The sequence below is a fragment of the Heptranchias perlo genome, chromosome 16 (assembly GCF_035084215.1).
Source record: "Heptranchias perlo isolate sHepPer1 chromosome 16, sHepPer1.hap1, whole genome shotgun sequence".
Lineage (NCBI taxonomy): Eukaryota > Metazoa > Chordata > Chondrichthyes > Hexanchiformes > Hexanchidae > Heptranchias > Heptranchias perlo.
In genome coordinates this window covers 53,809,081-53,829,601 of record NC_090340.1, presented here as the reverse complement: position 1 = coordinate 53,829,601, position 20,521 = coordinate 53,809,081, and the positions used below count along the sequence as shown (strand labels likewise).

Genomic DNA, 20,521 nt, shown 5'->3' with positions numbered 1-20,521 from the left:
AATTTACACTCCCTTCTCAGTCCTTGCGTTGTTAATTTCCCAATCCATCAATCTGTTTGGTTAAGGAGATATCCAGTTGCTTGCCCTGTTCACTCGGGTCCCAGATGCCCTGTTTCCCTCGCTGCGACGTTATCAGCTCGCACTTCCAGCAACTTGCCATGCAAAAAAAAATTAAAACCTACACGTGCAAGGGCAAGTCTAACTAACGGCAGATGCCATTTGATGGCCTGCCACAGCAAAATCTGGGCCATTGCTGCTGATTAAAATACAGGGCGGGAATCGGTAAAACTGACCATCAGACCGAGTTGGGATTAGCTGTTGTTAATAAATTGAAACCAAAGGATGGATGGCAATATCGAAAATATACTCTCTGCCTTTTCTGTTTGACTCAATAACTCGCTCCCTGGAGTTACAATCTTGGCTTTCACACAATGGGTATTTCCCACTGCTTCAAATGCTAGAAAATCACAACCGTGATGAGTGATGAGCACCACAGCTTGTCTAACTTATTGCAGATGTTAACGAGTGAGCTTCCTCCATCCGTCCTTTGTACGTTTACGATTTCAATACAGAGGAATTCTTGCCTGCTAATCTGCTATTTGTGTAGGTTGGATCGGCGACCCCACACTCTCACAGGGAACATGGGTTGGAAATTCAGGGTTACCACTGTTGTAGCCCTATCTCTGACCCCACACTGCCTTCGAGTGAAGTTCCTCTGCTGGAATCACAGAATTATCCCTTATGGATTAGAAGTCACTGTTGGAGATATCAGCAGCTTAATGCTTTCATAGGACGTTCCTTTGCCCGCTGCTTTAATGGAGGCATTAACTCATTTAAAGGAAAAAGTTGCCTATTAATTGATTTCATAGGATGTTACAGCACAGAAACAGGCCATTCAACCCATCTAATCCGTGCCAGTGTTTTTCTTCATGGGCACTTAGTCTAATCCCACTTTCCCTCTCTTCTCCATAACCTTCCATTTTATTCTTTTTCAAGCAATTACGTAATTGCCTTTTAAAAGAATTTATTTATGAATTCTGCTTCAGCAATGGTTTGTGGCAGTGAATTCCACTTTCTCCCCTCCCTCTGTGTAAAGATTTTTTTTCTACCCTCTGCTTTAATTCTTTTTGTGATCACCTTAAGTTTGTGCCCGTCCCCCCGTTACTGCCTTGCCAACCAGTGGAAACAATCTATCACTAACTGACCTGAGCACAATGACTGGCTAGCCACGTGGTAACTATTAATTGTAAAACAAAATCTAGAAATACATAATTTTAAAATCTGCGCAGGGTATATATAGAACAATATGCAAATGAAAGAATCCCACTCACGTCATGGACTTGTCGCAGCTGGTTGGGTTTTAGTGCCACGCAGTGGGATTGTTTAAAACACAAACTTGAAAACCTCAGAGGGGATAGACTCAACGATGAAAAGCACGGAAACTGACGAGATTGGGTGCAATGCTAATTTTACACCGCGCCCAATTTTGCTATCCATTTGGATCATAGGAACAGGAGTAGGCCATTCAGCCCCTCGAGCCTGTTCTGCCATTCAATTAGATCATGACTGATCTGTATCTTAACTCCGCCTTGGTTCCGTAACCCTTAATACCCTTGCCTAACAAAAATCTCCATTGAAATCAAGTTAAGATATAATTACTCCCCATGTCGGGAAAGCAGCAGGCGGAGAGGTTAGGCCTTTGTTAGCCCCACTAACGCTGTGCTTCTTCTCCAGGACATGACATACCTGTGTATCGCTGCAGCTGATTCTTCAAACCAGAACCTGTAAGTATTGACCATCACTAATGCTTAAAGCAACAATAAATAAAGGCTTTCAAGAGGGATTTACTGAGGGACCCTTTTCATTCTTTTACATGTTTGGGGGGTGAAAAGCATTGGTACAAATGTGTATTTTGCTGTGCTTTTGGGGATATTTTGTCCCACCCCTCCAGCATCTTTAGTTTCTAGTTTGCTGAAGAGGAGGAACCTTAATTTGGTTTTAAGAGGCCTATAATTGTGGCATTAAATACTTCAAGGAGAAATAGAGTTTCCATAGTGCATGACTACAACATGGTTTCGTAAGATTTAAACACCCACGTGATAGGTCAGGTATCCAGCACCTTTTGATTTTTTTTATTATTGGGGAGAAAGTTATTGAGACAAGGCCTGTAATGCAGGTCATCACCAGGTTTGCACAGAGTAGGAGAGAAGATGAGGTAAATCAAAAGATAATGGTTAGGTGACGCCAGACATAAGTTTCTAAAGCCTGTGGATTGTAAGAAGAAGGGAAGACCGAGGGAGATAAGAAGTTCTGCATTTTGAGGTAATGGGAAAGAATGAGTTTGAGTAGGACACAGTGCAGCGAGTCTTAATTTCAATACAGTGAGGATACTGGAAGAAGGAAGGGCATGCAGGATGCTGTACTTGGAACTTAAGAGGAACAAGAGAGGAAAAGGTCAAAGGAACAATGACTATAAAACAGAGAGAGAGAGATGGATCAATGGAGGGAGATGGATGGAGACTAGAGGTGATCAGATGATAACTCTTAACTCTATGAGCAGAAGTCTGTCCAAAACTTGAATACTGCCCCTATAACTGGGTAGGATGACTTCTAACACCTCTCATGTTTCTGGGCAGAATCCAAGAACAGCTTCTTTTGATCAAAGGTCCCTCTCTCATCTCTAACCTCCACCTCTTTCTCTGATTCCACAACCTTCTTGTCTCAATTTTATCAGTCCTTCTATGGCCAATGCTCTTCTAGACTTTCCAATCTTGTTTCTCCTAAGCTGCAGGTATGTCATCCTCTTCACTCTTCCTCCTCCCTACGCTATGTTTCACAACTTCCTGTTCTAACTCTTCTTTTCCAGGACCTCAAAACCATGAAACTCCTTGCTTCTTTCAGTTTTTCCTTCCAGAATCTTAAATCTTTTAAAACCCAAATGTCGTGTCGTTTAATCACTACTTGCTGATTTTCCTGATTTGTGTTCTACTCTTTTAAATCCTGGTCGTGTCCTGTATGTTGGGCCTTGACCCCTCATTTTTGTTTCTCAATAATAATATAAAAGACTGTCCAAGAGTGCAACAGAGGTGCAGAGGAGACTCCCCAAGCATGGGAGCAGTGTTCAGGTCTTGGACAGAGTTAAGAGTTGTTGAGGGGGAAATGTGTTTGGCATGTAAAAGGACACAAAACTTCTTGAAGGCAGCTTCAGCAATGGAGATGTGGGAGACCAATTGAGATCAAAGGAGATGGCAAGGTCAAGAATATCAAATGATGAAAGAAGCACTAAGGGTGGAAACATCAAAAGTAAGAGGGGGTAGCTTTGGTCAGGTTTGTGGGAGACATGGGGAAACAGGTCTAAATTAACATGGTTTAAATAAAAGTGTTAATGTCCGCCTAAAAATAGCTTACAAAGGAATGTCATTCCAGCGTGTTAAGCTTTCGTACTTCAACATTGCTGATCAGAAAATATGCCCTGATATTTTCCAATGAGTTTTAAACAATGGCTGGAATAAATGGTTAATCCAGTAGTTTGATGCATTGAACCACTTTGATTTACTGGTGTGGGCATTAATAATAAGTAGAATTCAGACACAGTCCCTACCACTTAAACCACCCACCTTTAAATTGGGCAAATTACCTTGTATAATTAATAACCTCTAACTGGTCTCAGGTTACAGCTTGCACTGACTGCAGTAACGAATATGTTCAGTGAGCGGTTCGCACTTGTTAAGGAGCAATTATCTTGTATACTTAATCCCCTCTAAGTGAAAAGGAATTATTGACTCAAGATTGCGTTACAATATGAAACAGTAAATTTGCAAGTACAGTGGAATCTTGTTACATTTAATAGTTTGGGGCCAACAAAATGTTGAACATAACTAAATTCATATCAATCGTCCAACGTGTATAGCGGACAAATCGTATTAGCACGAACGTGCCCACAGTAAGTGGTGGCGACTGTATAATATTAATCTCATGCTGCACAGACTAGAATTCAGCCTGCTGTTCATGGGCTGACTCATACATATCAACCTAGATAGCTAGTAAAAGCTGACCAATAGCTTCAAAAAAGCTGACACAGCCTGAAAAAAAAGCTGACAGCTTGAAAATAGCCCTGAATATGAAATGTAAAACCTAGTTCTTCCGATCGGCATTATTTTAATGTTGGCAGTAACCCATTTATTTGAAATGGTGCATCCTCATCTATTTATTTTAAAATAGTGCTGATTAGAAAATCTAGGCTGTAGTTACACTAATAGTGCAGTGAGACGTGGGCTTGTCATAACTTATGCTGCAGGTATACTCAACATTCCTTCAATTGTATCATGAAATATTGTGGCAAAATTGTGGGGAATTTTCCTTGTTTCTATTGCAAGCTACTGTGGGTTTGCATTGTTATTCTTGACAAGTTGTTCTAAAATAGTTTATTTAGTTGTCACCATGACAGGGTGGCATTCTTCTCCCCACTTCTTTACTCTTTTAAATCTTGGTGGTGTTGGGCCTTGACTCTTCACTTTGATTTCTCAATAAAAGAACAAACTGTCCAAGAAGCACGGAGGCAATCCTCTTCCCATCTGCTCCCGATTCACACTGGCACTCTTCTTCATCCCTCCCTCGCCAATTCACACTGGCACTCTCCTTCACTCCTCCCTCACCAATTCAAACTGGCACTCTTCTTCACTCCTCCCTCACCAATTCACACTGGCACTCTTCTTCATCCCTCCCTCACCAATTCACACTGGCACTCTTCTTCACTCCTCCCTCACCAATTCAAACTGGCACTCTTCTTCACTCCTCCCTCACCAATTCACACTGGCACTCTTCTTCACTCCTCCCTCACCAATTCACACTGGCACTCTTCTTCACTCCTCCCTCACCAATTCAAACTGGCACTCTTCTTCACTCCTCCCTCACCAATTCAAACTGGCACTCTTCTTCACTCCTCCCTCACCAATTCACACTGGCACTCTTCTTCACTCCTCCCTCACCAATTCAAGCTGGCACTCTTCTTCACTCCTCCCTCACCAATTCACACTGGCACTCTTCTTCATCCCTCCCTCACCAATTCACACTGGCACTCTTCTTCACTCCTCCCTCACCAATTCACACTGGCACTCTTCTTCACTCCTCCCTCACCAATTCACACTGGCACTCTTCTTTATCCCTCCCCACACCAGTTCACACTGGCACTCTTCTTCACCTCCTCCCTTGCCAGTTCATACTGGCATCTCCTCCTCCATTCCTCACCAGTTCATACTGGCACTCTCATTTTGTAAGGTTGTTTTGTATTTATTCTCCTCTTTGCACCAATCACTTCTACCGAGCTGCTACTGGCAGCAATCTATGATGAGCTACTTGAAGGCGCCAAAGAGCAGTCTGAGGTCATTTTCCCCTCTCTCCACGTAAAAGCAGGGGGTGGGTGGGGGTGGGGGTGGGGGTGGGGGGATAGGTGGGGGTGTGGCCTTCACTTGGTACCACCCCAGTGACACCATTGAGATTGAGAATTCTGTCTGAGTAGATACACTGGGGTGATGCAGTGCCCAACCAGTCCATGGGCTCATCAGTGTGTGGTGCCAGTTTGCCACCTCTGATTTTTTTTGTTCTTGGTCTTTCAAAAACCCAAAAGTAACTCTATTTGCTCAGTGAACCAATTGTAGAGATACAGAGACCGTTCTGAATGGCGAAATGGAGCAGAAATAGAATCTGAAATGGCAACTTTAATTATAATCACAGAAATTTGTTACCTTTCGACTCAGGAAGATGAGAGGTATCTGACGGCGATGTAACCCTGCTTTGTTCTGACTCACCACCGGGGGCTGGGGGAGGCGTGGAGATAGGGAAAAAAGTCTTACAATTCTACTTTCTTTAACTGTGTAAAATCTGATTCTCGTTCACTTTCATTTTTAACTTTACTTATTTCTTATTTCACAATCCTACCTGGATACAGTGTGTCTTTCTTGGGCTGGATGATTACATACGGGCTCATTTTCTGACTTGGTGAAGTATTAGGGCACGTTGCCTGCCGATAAGAAAGAAAGACTTGCATTTATATAGCGCCTTTCACAACCTCAGGATGTCCTAAAGTGCTTTACGGCCAATGAGTACTTCTGAGATGTAGGCACTGTTGTAATGTAGGAAACGCAGCAGCCAATTTGCACAAAAGCAAGGTCCCACAAACAGCAATGTGATAATGACCAGATAATCTGGTGATACTGGTTGAGGTATAAATATTGGCTAGGACACCGGGGAGAACTCCTCTGCTGTTCTTCGAATAGTGCCATGGGATCTTTTATGTCCATCTGAGAGGGCAGATGGGGCCTCGGTTTAACGTCTCACCTCAAAGACGGCACCTCCGACAGTGCAGCACTCCCTCAGCACTGAAGTGTCAGCCTGGATTATGTGCTTGAGCCTCTGGAGTGGGGCTTGAACCCATAATCTTCTGACTCGGAGGTGACAGTGCTACCACTGAGCCTCGGCTAACGCCTTAGATAGCGTGCGTTGCATATCGAACACACACAGCTCACCATTTTCCAACCATGGTTCAAAATGTAAAGCGCCGAGTTGGAAAATGACATCTTAGGTGAGAACCCATCCCAGAACCAACCCCACAATTTCTAAACAGCACAGGCTACTGTCACTTAAAGCGATTGCATTTACTACACAGGAACTCAGAGAGCAGAAAAGGACACGCTACAAACCTGCATTGTGTCGCGGGCGACTATGTCTTCCCTCTGTTTCATACTGGGGTTCAGTTCCACAGGCCCCGGCAGCTCTCCACTACCTCCCCAAATTCCTCAATGGACAGTGCATTTCCCAACTCAGTCAGTAGGGGAGCTGCTGTGAAAACTTGAATCCTGCACCGTCATTGTTCATTCAAATGCAAATCAGCATTTTTCTCTTAACCTCATAAAATTCACAGAATGTGAAATTAAGAAACACCGCCCAGTTATCCTAGCTGCCGATCTGTCAGCGAGCTCACCAGGGTCACCATTTCTAATTTTCTTTTTGGCCTACTGTAAGGGGCCGGTCTTGTTGAGGGTATCGCTGAATTATTTTGGTTCCTCAGCTTCTGTGCCGAACTCCGAAGGCCAGAGGAGGCCATTCTAATTGTTATATACATTGGCAGCAATAGAAATCAGGTTTTATGCAAAAATAAGTAGCTTGAATCTTCACAGGAGTAAAGATGAATAAAACCACTGATTGTTTAATGTTATAAATTGGATAGTCAGCTGGTGAAGGATAGAATACTAGAGCCTAGTCTTCAGTTGCTTCCAAGTCTTTATTCACAGAGCACCACATTACACCCACTACACACCCTCGATAAACTCTCATATAAATGGATACAAGAGAGTCACTAATTGATACGCACCACCTGAATACAATTAACACTAATTAATATTTAAGACTCATTGGGGGTAATTTTGACTTTGGGCAATAGTGTAAAATGGGCAATATTGATTCAACCACTCGTTATACATCTCTCCCGATTTTTCATTTCCATTGATTGTCGCCCAAAGTCAAAATTGCCCCCATTGTGTTGGGATTCTGAAAAAAGTGTCAAACATTTTTTAAAAATCCTTTCATTACTATGATAGATTATTATCCATGTACCTCTATTCTGCAGTGCATTACAGATTTATTGGAGCCTGTTAAAGGTGTTTGAAATGCACCCGGCTATACATAATTTTATTTGTAACTTGTTTCTGGTGGGATTCTTGCGGTTAAAGGCGAACCTGTTCCACCACTCAGTCCCTTGTGTTGTGGAAAGTCAATTGTGCCTTCAACTCAATAAGGTGCTAGAATATCTCTTGGAAATTCATTACTTGGAAAAAGGGGAAGATCAAAATGCAGCAGGAAATAAATGGAACCAAAATCTGATTTTAGATCTTAGGCCTGTTTAAATAGGGTTTTCAACATTTGCGAATTGAAATGAACAGGGGGTAAAGTTTGTAATTTTAGAAATTTCTAGACAGACCAGAAACCAGACTGTCCAACCCAAAACCAGAGGGTGTTAACTCATGTATTAATAATACTGGTAACTCGTCACCCATCACCGCTGTGCTCGCTGACCTACATTGGCTCCCGGTCAAGCAACACTTTGATTTTAAAATTCTCATCCTTGTTTTCAAATCCCTCCATGGCCTCGCCCCTCCTTATCTCTGTAACCTCCTCCAGCCCTACAACCCTCCAAGATCTCTGCGCTCCTCCAATTCTGGCCTCTTGTGCATCCCCTATTTTAATCGCTCCACCATTGGCAGCCGTGCCTTCTGCTGCCTGGGCCCTAACTTCTGGAATTCCCCCCCTAAACCTCTCTGCTTCTCTACCTCTCTCTCCTCCTTTAAGACGTTCCTTAAAACTTACCTCTTTGACCAAGCTTTTGGCCACCTGTCCTAATATCTCCTTAGGTGGCTCGGTATCAAATTTTGTTTGATAACGCTCCTGTGAAGTGCCTTGGGGACGTTTTACTATGTTAAAGGTGCTATATAAATGCAAGTAGTTGTTGTTGTTGTAACTGCATCTCGGAGCCAGTGAAGTTTCGCCCATCTCTAAACTTTACAATCTCTTTCCAGTTCCAATGATTTTAATCAGCAGATCTTTGCTATCTGAAAATGTTTGTCCGTCCAGGTGCCTGTTTCCTCAAATTAAGATTTTGTCTGGCAAGATTGAAAAATCTCTTCCCAGTCAAAAAAAAAAGTAAGATGGCAGCTGACTGATAAACTATCCGTGTGGAGGCAATCACTTCCAGTTTTCACAGGAGAGAGGGTACCGAGTTGGAGCGCCCACACTTGCATACCAGGGAGAACACTAATACTTGCTGAACATAATGAATGCCACATGTAGACAAGCTGCTGCAAACACCGCCTGAGTTTGTCTGCTGGGCAGAATGGGGCCTGTAGTAGGCGGCAATCTCACTGTGAAAAGTTGGAATTTTTTTTCTTTCACCCAGTGGAAATTATGAAGCAATCCCTTCGGTGAGGAGGAGTAGTTTAGATTGAAAGTACTTCCCCTTCACCAAACACCCACTCCTCCTCCCATGTATCATTCTCTATTGAGAGTATTCGCACACTATCAAAGAATGCATTGTGACGTTCATGTTTATCGATCATGTGTGCCTAGATGCTTATAACAGTACGATGGTTAAGAAATAATTGTGTTTAATATATCTTTTCACGTGGTTATTTCACTGTGATACGATTTAAAGGTAGACTGCATTAAGGTAATCATAGAATCATAGAAATTTACGGCACAGAAGGAGACCACTCGGCCCATCGTGTCTGTGCCGGCCGAAAAAGAGCTATCCAGCCTAATCCCACTTTCCAGCTCTTGGTCCGTAGCCTTGTAGGTTATGGCACTTCAAGTCCATATCCAAGTACTTTTTAAATGCAATGAGGGTTTCTGCCTCTACCACCCTTTCAGGCAGTGACTTCCAGACCCCCACCACCCTCTGGGTGAAAAAAATTATTTTCAGCTCCCCACTAATCCTTCTACCAATTACTTTAAATCTATGCCCCCTGGTTTTTGACCTCTCTGCTAAGGGAAATAGGTCTTTCCTATTCACTCTATCTCGACTGCTCAGAATTTTATACACCTCAATTAAATCTGCCCTCAGCTTCCTCTATTCCAAAGAAAACAACCCGAGCCTATCCAATCTTTCCTCATAGCTAAAATTCTCCAGTCCTGGCAACATCCTCGTAAATCTCCTCTGTACCCTCTCTAGTGCAATCACATCTTTCCTGTAATGTGGTGACCAGAACTGTACGCAGTACTCTAGCTGTGGCCTAACTAGTGTTTTGTACGATTCTAGCATAACCTCCCGGCTCTTATATTCTATGCCTCGGATAATAAAAGAAAGTATCCGTATGCCTTCTTAACCACCTTATCTACCTGTCCTGCTACCTTCAGGGATCTGTGGACATGCACTCCAAGGTCCCTCACTTCCTCTACACCTTTCAGCATTCTCCCCTTTATTGTCTTGCCTTGTTTGCCCTCCCGAAATGCATTACCTCACACTTCTCCGGATTGAATTCCATTTGCCACTTTTCTGCCCACCTGACCAATCCATTAATATCTTCCTGCAGTCGACAGCTTTCCTCCTCACTATCAACCACACGGCCAATTTTTGTGTCATCTGCAAACTTCTTAATCATGCCCCCTACATTTAAGTCTAAATCATTGATATACACCACAAAAAGCAAGAAGCCTACTACTGAGCCCTGCGGAACCCCACTGGAAACAGCCTTCCAATTACAAAAACACCCGTCAACTATGACCCTTTGCTTCCTGCTACTGAGCCAGTTTTGGACCCAACTTGCCATTTTCCCTTGGATCCTATGGGCTTTTACTTTCCTGACCAGTCTGCCATGTGGGACCTTGTCAGAAGCCTTGCGAAAATCTATCAAATGCGCTACCATCATCGATCCTCCTTGTTATCTGCTCCAAAAATTCAGTCAAGTTAGTCAGACACGACCTTCCATTAACAAATCCATGCTGACCTTCCTTGATTAATCCGTGCCTTTCTAAATGACAATTAATACTGTCCCTCAGAATTGTTTCCAATAATTTGCCCACCACCAAAGTTAGGCTGACTGGCCTGTAATTACTCGGTCTATCCCTTTCTCCCTTTTTAAACAATGGTACAACATTAGCAGTCCTCCAATCCTCCGGTACCATCCTGTAGCCAGAGAGCATTGGAAAATGATGGTCAGAGCCTCTGCTATTTCCTCCCTTGCTTCTCTTAACAACCTGGGATACAATTCATCCAGGCCTGGCGATTTATCTACTTTCAAAGATGCTAATCCCCTTAATACTTCCTCTCTCACTATGTTTATCCCATCCAATATTTCACACTCCTCTGCCTTAACTACAGTGTCTGCATCATCCTACTCTTTCGTGAAGATAGACCCAAAGTATTCATTAAGAACCATACCCACGTCTTCTGCCTCCACACATAGAGTTACCTTTTTAGCCTCTAATAGGCCCTACTCTTTCCTTCGTTATCCTCTTGCTCTTTATGTAATGCAGTGTGACTGTTACTGAAGTAATGAATGTTCGGCTGCACTGCATAGGATTGAGGTTAGGCCGGTTAATATGCAGTCTTGTCCTCATTTAGCTGTGTCAGCACTTCCCTAATACAGTTTGGAGTCTATTCTTACTGTCATAGGTGCTGGCTTTTGGATGAGATGCTCAGCTGAGACTCTGTCTGCCCTCCTAGGTGGACGTAAAAGATTCCATGGCACTATTTCGAAGAAGAGCAGGGGAGTTCTCCCCGTTGTCCTGGTCAATATTTTTCCCTCAACCAACATCACAAAAAAAAACAGATTATCTGGTCATTATCACATTGCTGTTTGTGGGAGCTTGCTGTGAATTGGCTGCCTCGTTTCCTACATTATAACAGTGACTACACTTCAAAAGTACTTCATTGGCTATAAAGCGTTTTGGGATGTCCTGAGGTTGTGAAAGGTGCTATATAAATGCAAGTTCTTTCTTTTCTTTGCTAATTCAGTCGCAGTTTCTGCTCCTTTGGGCCTCTACCTTGTTTTTCTGATCCTTTGCTGCTTTCAAAGCAGTGCTTGGGCTCAGTTACTATGGGGGTAATTTTAAACCCCAAGAACGGGTGGGTTGGGAGTGGGTGGGAGGTTAAAATAACTGCTTTTTGTAGCGGGACCGCATCCTGGCTCCAATGCGTCCACTTCCGGGTTTGACCCAGGTGCATTTGGATGCCCGTGTGCAACAGAGACCCGGAAGTCCCGCCCCCACTTAAAGCCAGTGGGCCAATACTTAAAGGGGCAATGTACCCCATTGAAATAGTTGAGGTACTTAATTTTTTGCGTATTGCAAAAGTAAAATTAATTTAACCGTACCTGTTTGGGTTTCCCATTGCTTCCGATTCACGTCAGGTGAAAGCAGGTGGGAAGGGCCGGATCCATGAGGTGAGCGCCTTTATTGCACTGCTTGTGGGCCCAGAGGAGCAGGAATGCTTCATCCAGGCCCAATAAGCTCACCTGGCTGACAGGAACCCCGTGATCGGCCGACCCTCCTCGATGCTGGACCCCCCCCCCGCCCACCCCGATGCCGTCCATGTCCACCCCCATTGTGATTTGTTCCAGAGCCCACAATCTCTCTCTCTCTCTCCTTCCCATCCCCCTCTCTAATTTGCCGTTCCTTTCCCTCCTAACAGGCACCCAGCCTGTCAATCTGGCTGCCTGGCACGAGGGAAACCCGGAAGCACAAATACTTACCTTCACTTGTGTTGCGGTCGCAGATTGTGACACACTCATTTGGCTTCTGGGTTCCCCACGCGAATATCTATGGACGGGCTGGCTTCCCGGCTCCAAGTTAAAATCGTGCCCTCTATATCTGTTTAGTTGTGCGAAATAAGCATTTTCCAGGGGTGGGGCGGGTGGTTGTCCACTTTTCAGGCAAAATTTTAAATTGTAGTTCATTCTCCACTTTCTGCCACACTCTATGTAAGCGGATATTTTGTGGTAATAATATTTATGCAGACTGGGCGTCTCTGCAAAAAATATTTTCTTTACTGTGAAAATAACCAGCATTCTCCCGGGGTGAACTCTCTGCTGATGCTGACAGGGTGATTGAGTGAAACCTTGTCACGTGTTAGAGGACCTTCTCAGAGTCTCCGCAAGCAAGTTTGAACATAAAGCTTTCAACCGATCAGAAGGACAGGTTTTCAAATACTCCCGTTGAATATTTTTAACAATTTAATTGTTTATCAGACAAAAAAAAAAGCGAAGTTAGTATTTGCTGGGCCTGTTGGATGAGTTTATAGAGAACCAGTGTCTCTATTTACAAGAAATGCTTTTCTAGTCAGTGCACGACTTGAATCCTTTTTGCAATCAGAATGTGTCTGGAAGAAATACCACAGGAAGGAAGACGCACGCTCTTTTTACAGAAGTGACCCTTTTCTGCAGTCGTGTGTGTTTTTTTTTGTTTGATTTCTCAATTGTCCTAAGTGTGAAAATCCATCTGGGACCGTGCAGACACGAATAAGATTTCGAATAGGCAGACTGCGTACTTTGCTGATCCAGGTTCCATAGCACATGAGTAAAATGAGAACTACTGCAACTTGAAACTGTGAACGCACCTTCTTTTTGCACAGGCAGATTTCTGCTGGCAAGGGGAAGGGGTTTGCTTTGGGGTTAAGGGGTACGGCAAAATGGCAGGCAGATAACAGAGGGCTTTCTTCATTGGTCCAAGGGTTGCCACATATGTATATTGGGCCATCCCTAATCTGGACGGCTTCTGCTAAAGTTCCTGAACTGCTGACATTGCAGCAATGAAATGTTGGTAACTTTGAAATAAGTAAGACCTGTGATGAGTGAGATTATGGTGGCATTATCTTGAGGACATAATCCAGGCTGACACTTCAGTGCAGTACTGAGGGAGTGCTGCGCTGTCGGTGATGCCGTCTTTCGGATGAGACGTTAAACCGAGGCGCTATCTGCCCTCTCAGGTGGACGCAAAAGATCCCATGGCACTAATTCGAAGAAGAGCAGGGGAGTTCTCCCCAGTGTCCTGGCCAATATTCATCCCTTGACCAACATCACTAGAATCAGATTACCTGGTCATTTATGTCATTGCTGTTTGTGGGATCTTGCTGTGCGCAAATTGGCTGCCGTGTTTCCTACATTGCAACAGTGACTACACTTCAAAAAGTACTTCATTGGCTGTAAAGTGCTTTGGGATGTCCTGAGGTCATGAAAGGCACAATATAAATACAAGTTCTTCTTTCTTTTATACTAAAAGGATGAAGATATGTTAATGTTGCACTCGTCATTGTGGAGATTCTAGAGATGGATTATAAAAACATCTGATTTTATATTAGGGTAAATTTTGCGAGATACCATGATGCTGGCAGGGCAATATGTGTCTATTGGTTACTTGTGGGTAGTGTGCCCATGATCATCCCATACACACTGGCTGTGTGCAAAGCCCTATCAGTTGTAAGGAGTTTCACAACATTTATCACATCTGATAAACGTCTCAAAGTACTGTACATACAATAAATTAATTACAAGGGCAGTGACTGTTATTGTGTCATCTTCAGCAGCCAATTTGTGCAGATTTAATTTGTTTTTGATGGACAAGAAATGCCGGTCAGGACACTGTTAGAAACTCCCAGCTCCTCTTCCAATAATGCCATGGGATCTTTAACGTCCACCTAGACCAGCAGGTGGCCCTCCGTCTTACATGTTATCCAAAGGACAACACCTCTGACAATGCAGCACTCCTTAAGTACTGCGCTGGAGTGTCTGCCTGATTCATACGTTCAAGTCCTTGATTGGGGTTTGAACCCACAATTTTACGACTCGGAGGCAAGAGTGCTAACAACTGAGTCAAGCTGACACAAAAGCCCATATTGTTTTACAAATAAAAAGGTTGGACAAAATGTGTTTGAGTTATACATAAACAGTTTCATGGAAGACTGAATGCAAACTGGATTAAAGCACTGTCCTTTCACCTCCAGCACCTAGGCTTGATTTCAAACTGATTAGATGGAAGTAATCTCTTTTTGTGCTGGCTCTAAAGGTCCTTATATGGGTTTGGGGCAGTTTCAATTAATATTCACAGGATTACAGCACAAACAGCTTATAGTTTGGGACTAACTGCTGTCTGTATTAGTGTGGGAAATAGAATTGGAAATGTCACAATGACACAGAAGCAATGGACCACTACATAGCCCAGGTGCCTCATGCTTTCAGCCACAGGAGACAGAACAAATTGAGGAAACTGCAGGATGCAGATCTATAATTTTATAAAACTGATTAAATAACAAAAATACACTTTGTTAAATTATGTTTAATATGTGAATAAAATCAAGAGAGTTGACTCTTTCATAATCAGAGAGCTGTACTGTTGTTGGGGGTAAAGGCATGTGGGTAGGGCAGTGTAGAGGCATCTGTATTCTGCCTCTAGTCGTCATAATACTTAATGGAGTACTTGGTTAGTCAAAGTGGAAAGGTATTCCATTCGCCAAAATGGGTTCCCCTCAATGAGCACAAAGGTTCATAAAAATCTTTCAAAAAGAAAGATATTATAGTTTCACAAATTTTCTAGTGTAAATTGTTTTGTCCTTACATTTCAGGTGTGTCTAGTTATCATAAAGCTTTTAATCTTAATCCCTTCAAATATTTAATCTTATTCCCTATATATATTTAATCTTATTCCCTATATATATTTAATATTTAACCATATCTATAACAATTCAGGATAAAAAGTGAAAGAAAACTAAAGTGTGAATAAGGTCAGTCACTCCTTTGCAATGGTTCACTACAATGGTTATTAAAAAAAGGTGTTACATATTCTTAACTCCGGAAAACAGAATAGTTCCCTATTCATTCTTGTGGTAATGGGGTTGATCCAGTGAGAAGAGAGGGGGCTATGCATGATGGAGAAGGGAGATAGTGGATGCAGTGATCAAGCTGGGGAGGGGGAGGGGGATTGCTGGCGAAAGTAATGCATTGCGTATGATTGCACCTGCACAGGAAATGCTGCACAACAACTGCTAGGGCACATTATACAACCCTGATAGATTGCCAGTCAAGTGATTGATTTTATTCAGATATTAAGCATGAATTAGAACCCATTTTATAGGTTATATCCCCATTTAGTAGCTTCCCAAACATTGTGCTGTCTTCCTTCAGCCGAGTTGATGTAACTTCTCCCCTGTTTCTGTCAGTTGATTTGCTCATAGCACAAGTCACCCTTTCCAGGGGTAGAGAGCGAGATTGGACTGCTACTAGTCTTTCTTTCTTTCCGCTGAAGGTGAAGCCCAACCAAGATCGACAGATACAACTCAGTTAAAGGGAGAGCAATTTGAATGCTTGTTGAGATTGATATTTAAACTTCACTTCTCCGAGTGTGAATCCAGTGCTACATTGCCAGAACTTTGCCTACTTTGGAATATGACTGGGAGGCCCAAAATCAAAGCCCAAACTTGGGTGACATTCCCGCTTGGTCTTTGCCCCCTCCCCCTAGAGTGAGTTCCATTGCTTTCAGTCGCGTCACTTAGAGAGCAGAAAGCTGTCATATTGCTGAAAGAGAGTATCTTGTCAGGTCAATCAGGGAATAGCATCAATGGGGCACAAGGGCTGGACTATTGGGCCTTTTTTGACTGAAGAGGATTGTGTCGGCGTGGATGAAAAATAACTCAAACAAGTTACCGAAACATGAAACTTTCTAGTAAAGTCTGTGGTCAGCCATTATCTAATTAAATGGCGGAACAGGATCGAGGGGCTGAATGGCCTGCTGCTGTTCCTATGATCCTGTGCAGATCCATTGCAGTCAAGTCAAGAGGCGAGAGCAATCGGAGAAAGCAATCAGGGAGAGTGCAATCAGGGCCCTCCTGTAGTGCTGCTGTCAAGCTCTCTGATGTGGCTACTTCAGTACTTTACTTTATTTAGAATGGAATTACAGTTTTCATAAACTTCATAAAGCTTCCCTGGGTTTTCACTGGTGGTATTTTTCAGTTTTAGTTTTAACACGTAAAAGTAAAAGATCCTTGAATGACAATGGGAAAAAAAAAGAGTTTCAATGAGAATGTCACAGAGCTGGTTATTACTTCTGCTTTTCAAAAAGAATCTGAAATGTCAACTTATGAATTCGATGTGAAGTGATTCACACATCCTGGGTGGCAAATACAAACTATCACTTGGCTCGATTTTAAAATTCTCATCCTTGTTTTCAAATCCCTCCATGGCCTCGCCCCTCCCTATCTCTGCAACCTCCTCCAGCCCTACAACCTTCCGAGGTTTATGCGCTCCCCCACATCTGGCTTCTTGAGCATTCCCAAATTCCATCGCTCCACCATTGGCGGCCGTGCCTTCAGCTTCCTAGGTGCTAAACTTTGGAATTCCCTCCCTAAACCACTCCGCTTCTCTGCCTCTCGTTCCTCCTTTAAGACGCTCCTTTGAACCTACCTTTTTGACCAAGTTTTTGGTCACCTGTCCTAATATTTTCTTATGTTGCTCAGTGTCAGATTTTTTTTGATAATCGCTCCTGTGAAGCACGTTGTGACGTTTTACTACGTGTGAATGTATTTGGTGGGGATGAAAAATAACTCAAACAAGTTACCAAAACATGAAACTTTCTAGTAAAGTCTGTGATCAATCATGATCTAATTAAATGGTGGAACAGGATTGAGGGGCTGAATGGCCTGCTGCTGTTCCTGTGATGTTGTGCAGATCCAGTGCAGTCAAGTCAAGAGGCAGGAGCTATCAGGGAGAGTGTGATCAGGACTCTCCTGTAGTGCTGCTGTCAAGCCGTGCCTCTAGCCAAGCTGTTCCAGTACAGCTACAACACTGGCATCTACCCGACAATGTGGAAAATTGCCCAGGTACGTCCTTTCCACAAAAAGCAGGACAAATCCAATCTGTCCAATTACTGCCCTGTCAGTCCACTCTCAATCATCAGCAAAATGATGCCCCCTGGAAGAGACTTTGGGGGGGTGGGGGGTGATGGAGTGTTCCCAGGCGGTCTTGGTTGGTGTTTTTGGAGGATTCATTGGAGGTCCTGCTGCAAGAGGAGCAGCAAATGCTGGGGACCTCTTTTGGAGTAGAAGGTACTCCTCCTGTTAAAGCATAATTACAGGCCGTGTGGGTACAGGTAGCATAATGAGTTAATTTTGTATCCCAGGAAATTCAGAGGTACCAAGAGACATGCCATGGTAAGTGTACTTATCTTTGTATATATTATTACTAATGGCCAATTGAACGCATTGCAAAAATGTAAATATTAAGCCATTAATAGTCTTGGGACTTTCAAACATTGAAAGCAACATGGGAGCTCACTGGATATTGGGTGTTAATGTGCTGCATCATGTTTCAGTGATCAGACAGTTATGGAGTGGAAGCTCCGTCTGGGGTTGATGTATAGCCACATGGGTTTGATCTTTAATACCCTGGATTCCTGGGATGCCTCACAGCCAGTAAAAGTTCGATACCCTCTCCAGTTGGTGTCTCCTTTTCAGTGGGGAACATTACAAAGGTGTTTCTTCTGGCAGACACGGTGTCAGAACCGGTCAATCATCTCATCACTGTGGGATCTTGCTGTTAACAAAATGACTCCTGTGTTTGCCTAAAACACTAAAGTAGTCCACTGTACGTGAAGGATTCTGAGACCTTTTGAGATGTGGCAAGGTACTATATAAACGCAAGTCTGTCTTTTTTGGCCGGGAGGTCTGAATTCAAATCTGCCTTGACCAAGGTTCACACTTGGGTTCCCATTAGGGTGTGGTTACAGACAAGTGGGTTAACTGAAGACCAGTACTAACATTGTCCTTGGAGATGACCATAGGCCTGATCATCTTGGACTCCTGACCGAGGAGGAATATGTGGATTTGGAGGGGGGGGAATAAGGGGATGAAAAGACAAATCTGAAGTATAGTTAGAGAAACTGATAACAGTGTTTACAAGATCTAGTGGATTTCTCTTAAAGGTGCACTGCTGTTAGCATTTCATTCCAGCAGAGCACAAATTGGAATTTTCAAGATGGTGACTGACGCCATGTAGATTAAAATTTTTCCAATACTGTTAAATTTGAATAATATAAGAAGCACTTAAGGGAATATCATCCCCTAACTGTCTGATGAATGAAAGTATTGTACCACAGAGTGATAGAACACACGTTCATACTCGTGATTCTTGGCCATGTTGTGAGAAAGGAGGCAGGATTCTTACAAATGTAAATTTGATGCCGGTTCTGTTCATATGCACTTTGTGGCAGTTGGATTCAGAAGTCCTCTCAGTGCAATTTAAGGGGTGGATGGATGTTTATGCAGCAAAACGCGCAATGCTATTTGGAAGTCATATAATTTAATAATATTCGGATCTATCTTCCTTTGAGGCTTCTATAGGCATTTGCTTGTTTTCTTCACAGAAAGGCAACTGTATTCTCCCTTGAGGACAATGCACCTTTAATTAGACTGAAGCAGTCTGTCAGCAGCTGTTCGTAAAGTTTTCTGCAAGTTTCAGGAAGCCAAGCAAAATCTGCCAGCATGAACTCTGACCATTGTTCGCTTACTTATTGGGCTTTAGCAGCGGCATCATAGCTTTAAAGTCAACAGTACAAAATGCTGGAGATAGTCCAAGTGAAAGCGTTGGAACGATGTGTACTTGTTTTTTCCATGCCCAGTGCTTTTGCCTTCAAATATATATCAAACACACTGGTGTCCCTTTTAGGCCCTCTTGTCTTATAGATTGTGACAAAAAAGTGATAATCTTTTCTGTACCTTCTAGTTTAAACCAGTTTTTAAAAACTCAAAATGAATGTTACATCTTCATTGGAAAGCAGCTTGCCTACCCAGTGGCATTTTGTCTAGATGGCAGACATAACAACTATTTGAAAGACACAACACACCTTGATGCGCTAATATGTTAATCACAAAGCAGCTAAGTACCTCCTAGTATAGCACTTGATTATTGTTTGTATTGTGTTACCCATTAACTGATATCTGTTAGACTGTTAGCTTTCCCCCTTGTTGCATGGTTGTATAACAGTGTATTTGACTTGTAGATCCAATTAGGATGACCACTTGCTTTGAACAAGGTGTCTTTCGGACATGTGACTGGCAGGTATCGACGTGCCTTTGTGTTATAGATTGGCAGGATTGGTGACGTTGAGCCAATTGCCTCTGTTTCACAGTCTGATCTTCAAAGTAGGGACTTTTTCAAAGGATTTATTGGTATAAAAATCCCACACATTTGATGTATTGGAGTTTGATTTGTCTGGCTATGGGTCACGGAAATGGGACGTGAATCTTACAATACTGTATTCTGTTGGAATCGGACTATTGCATCTCTCAGAAATTACATAAAATTAAATAGAATTTTACAGCACAGGAACAGTCCATTCAGCCCAACACGTCTATGCCGGCATTTATGCTCCACATGAGCCTCCTCCCACACACTATCCAGATTCCCTATGGGATTGTTCTATCATGGGATTCTCTCCCATACCACCAGTTGAGCCTGTGTACAATTTTGGTCTCCTTACCTAAGGAAGGATATACTTGCCTTAGAGGGGGCACCACGAAGGTTCACTAGATTGATTCCTGGGATGTCCTATGAGGAGAGGGTTGTCCTGTGAGGAGAGATTGAGTAGAATGAGCCTATATTCTCTGGAGTTTAGAAGAATGAGAGGTGATCTCATTGAAACGTATAAAATTCTTAGAGGGCTTGACAGGGTAGATGTTGAGAGGCTGTTTTCCCTGGCTGGGGAGTCTAGAACTAGAGGTCATAGTCTCAAGATAAGGGGTCGGCCATTTAGGACCGAGATGAGGAAAAATGTCTTCACTCAGAGGGTTGTGAATCTTTGGAATTCTCTACCCTAGAGGGCTGTGGATGCTCAGTTGTTGAGTATATTCAAGACAGAGATCGATTGATATTTGGACACTAAGGGAATCAAGGGATAGGGCAGGAAGTGGAGTTGAGGTAGATGATCAGCCATGATCTTACTGAATGGTTCAGCAGGCTCGAAGGGCCATATGGCCTACTCCTGCTCCTAA

The 20,521-nt window shown here is 43.0% G+C and overlaps 1 protein-coding gene across 1 annotated transcript in view; it reads left to right on the top strand.

Moving 5' to 3' along the window:
* dusp22a (dual specificity phosphatase 22a) overlaps positions 1 to 20,521 on the top strand; it is a 118,657-nt gene that overhangs the window by 40,441 nt on the left and 57,695 nt on the right. Inside the window, exon 5 of the mRNA XM_067997514.1 lies at positions 1,735 to 1,784. Within this exon, the coding sequence (XP_067853615.1) occupies positions 1,735 to 1,784 (50 nt within the window). The remainder of the gene's footprint in view (positions 1 to 1,734; positions 1,785 to 20,521) is intronic.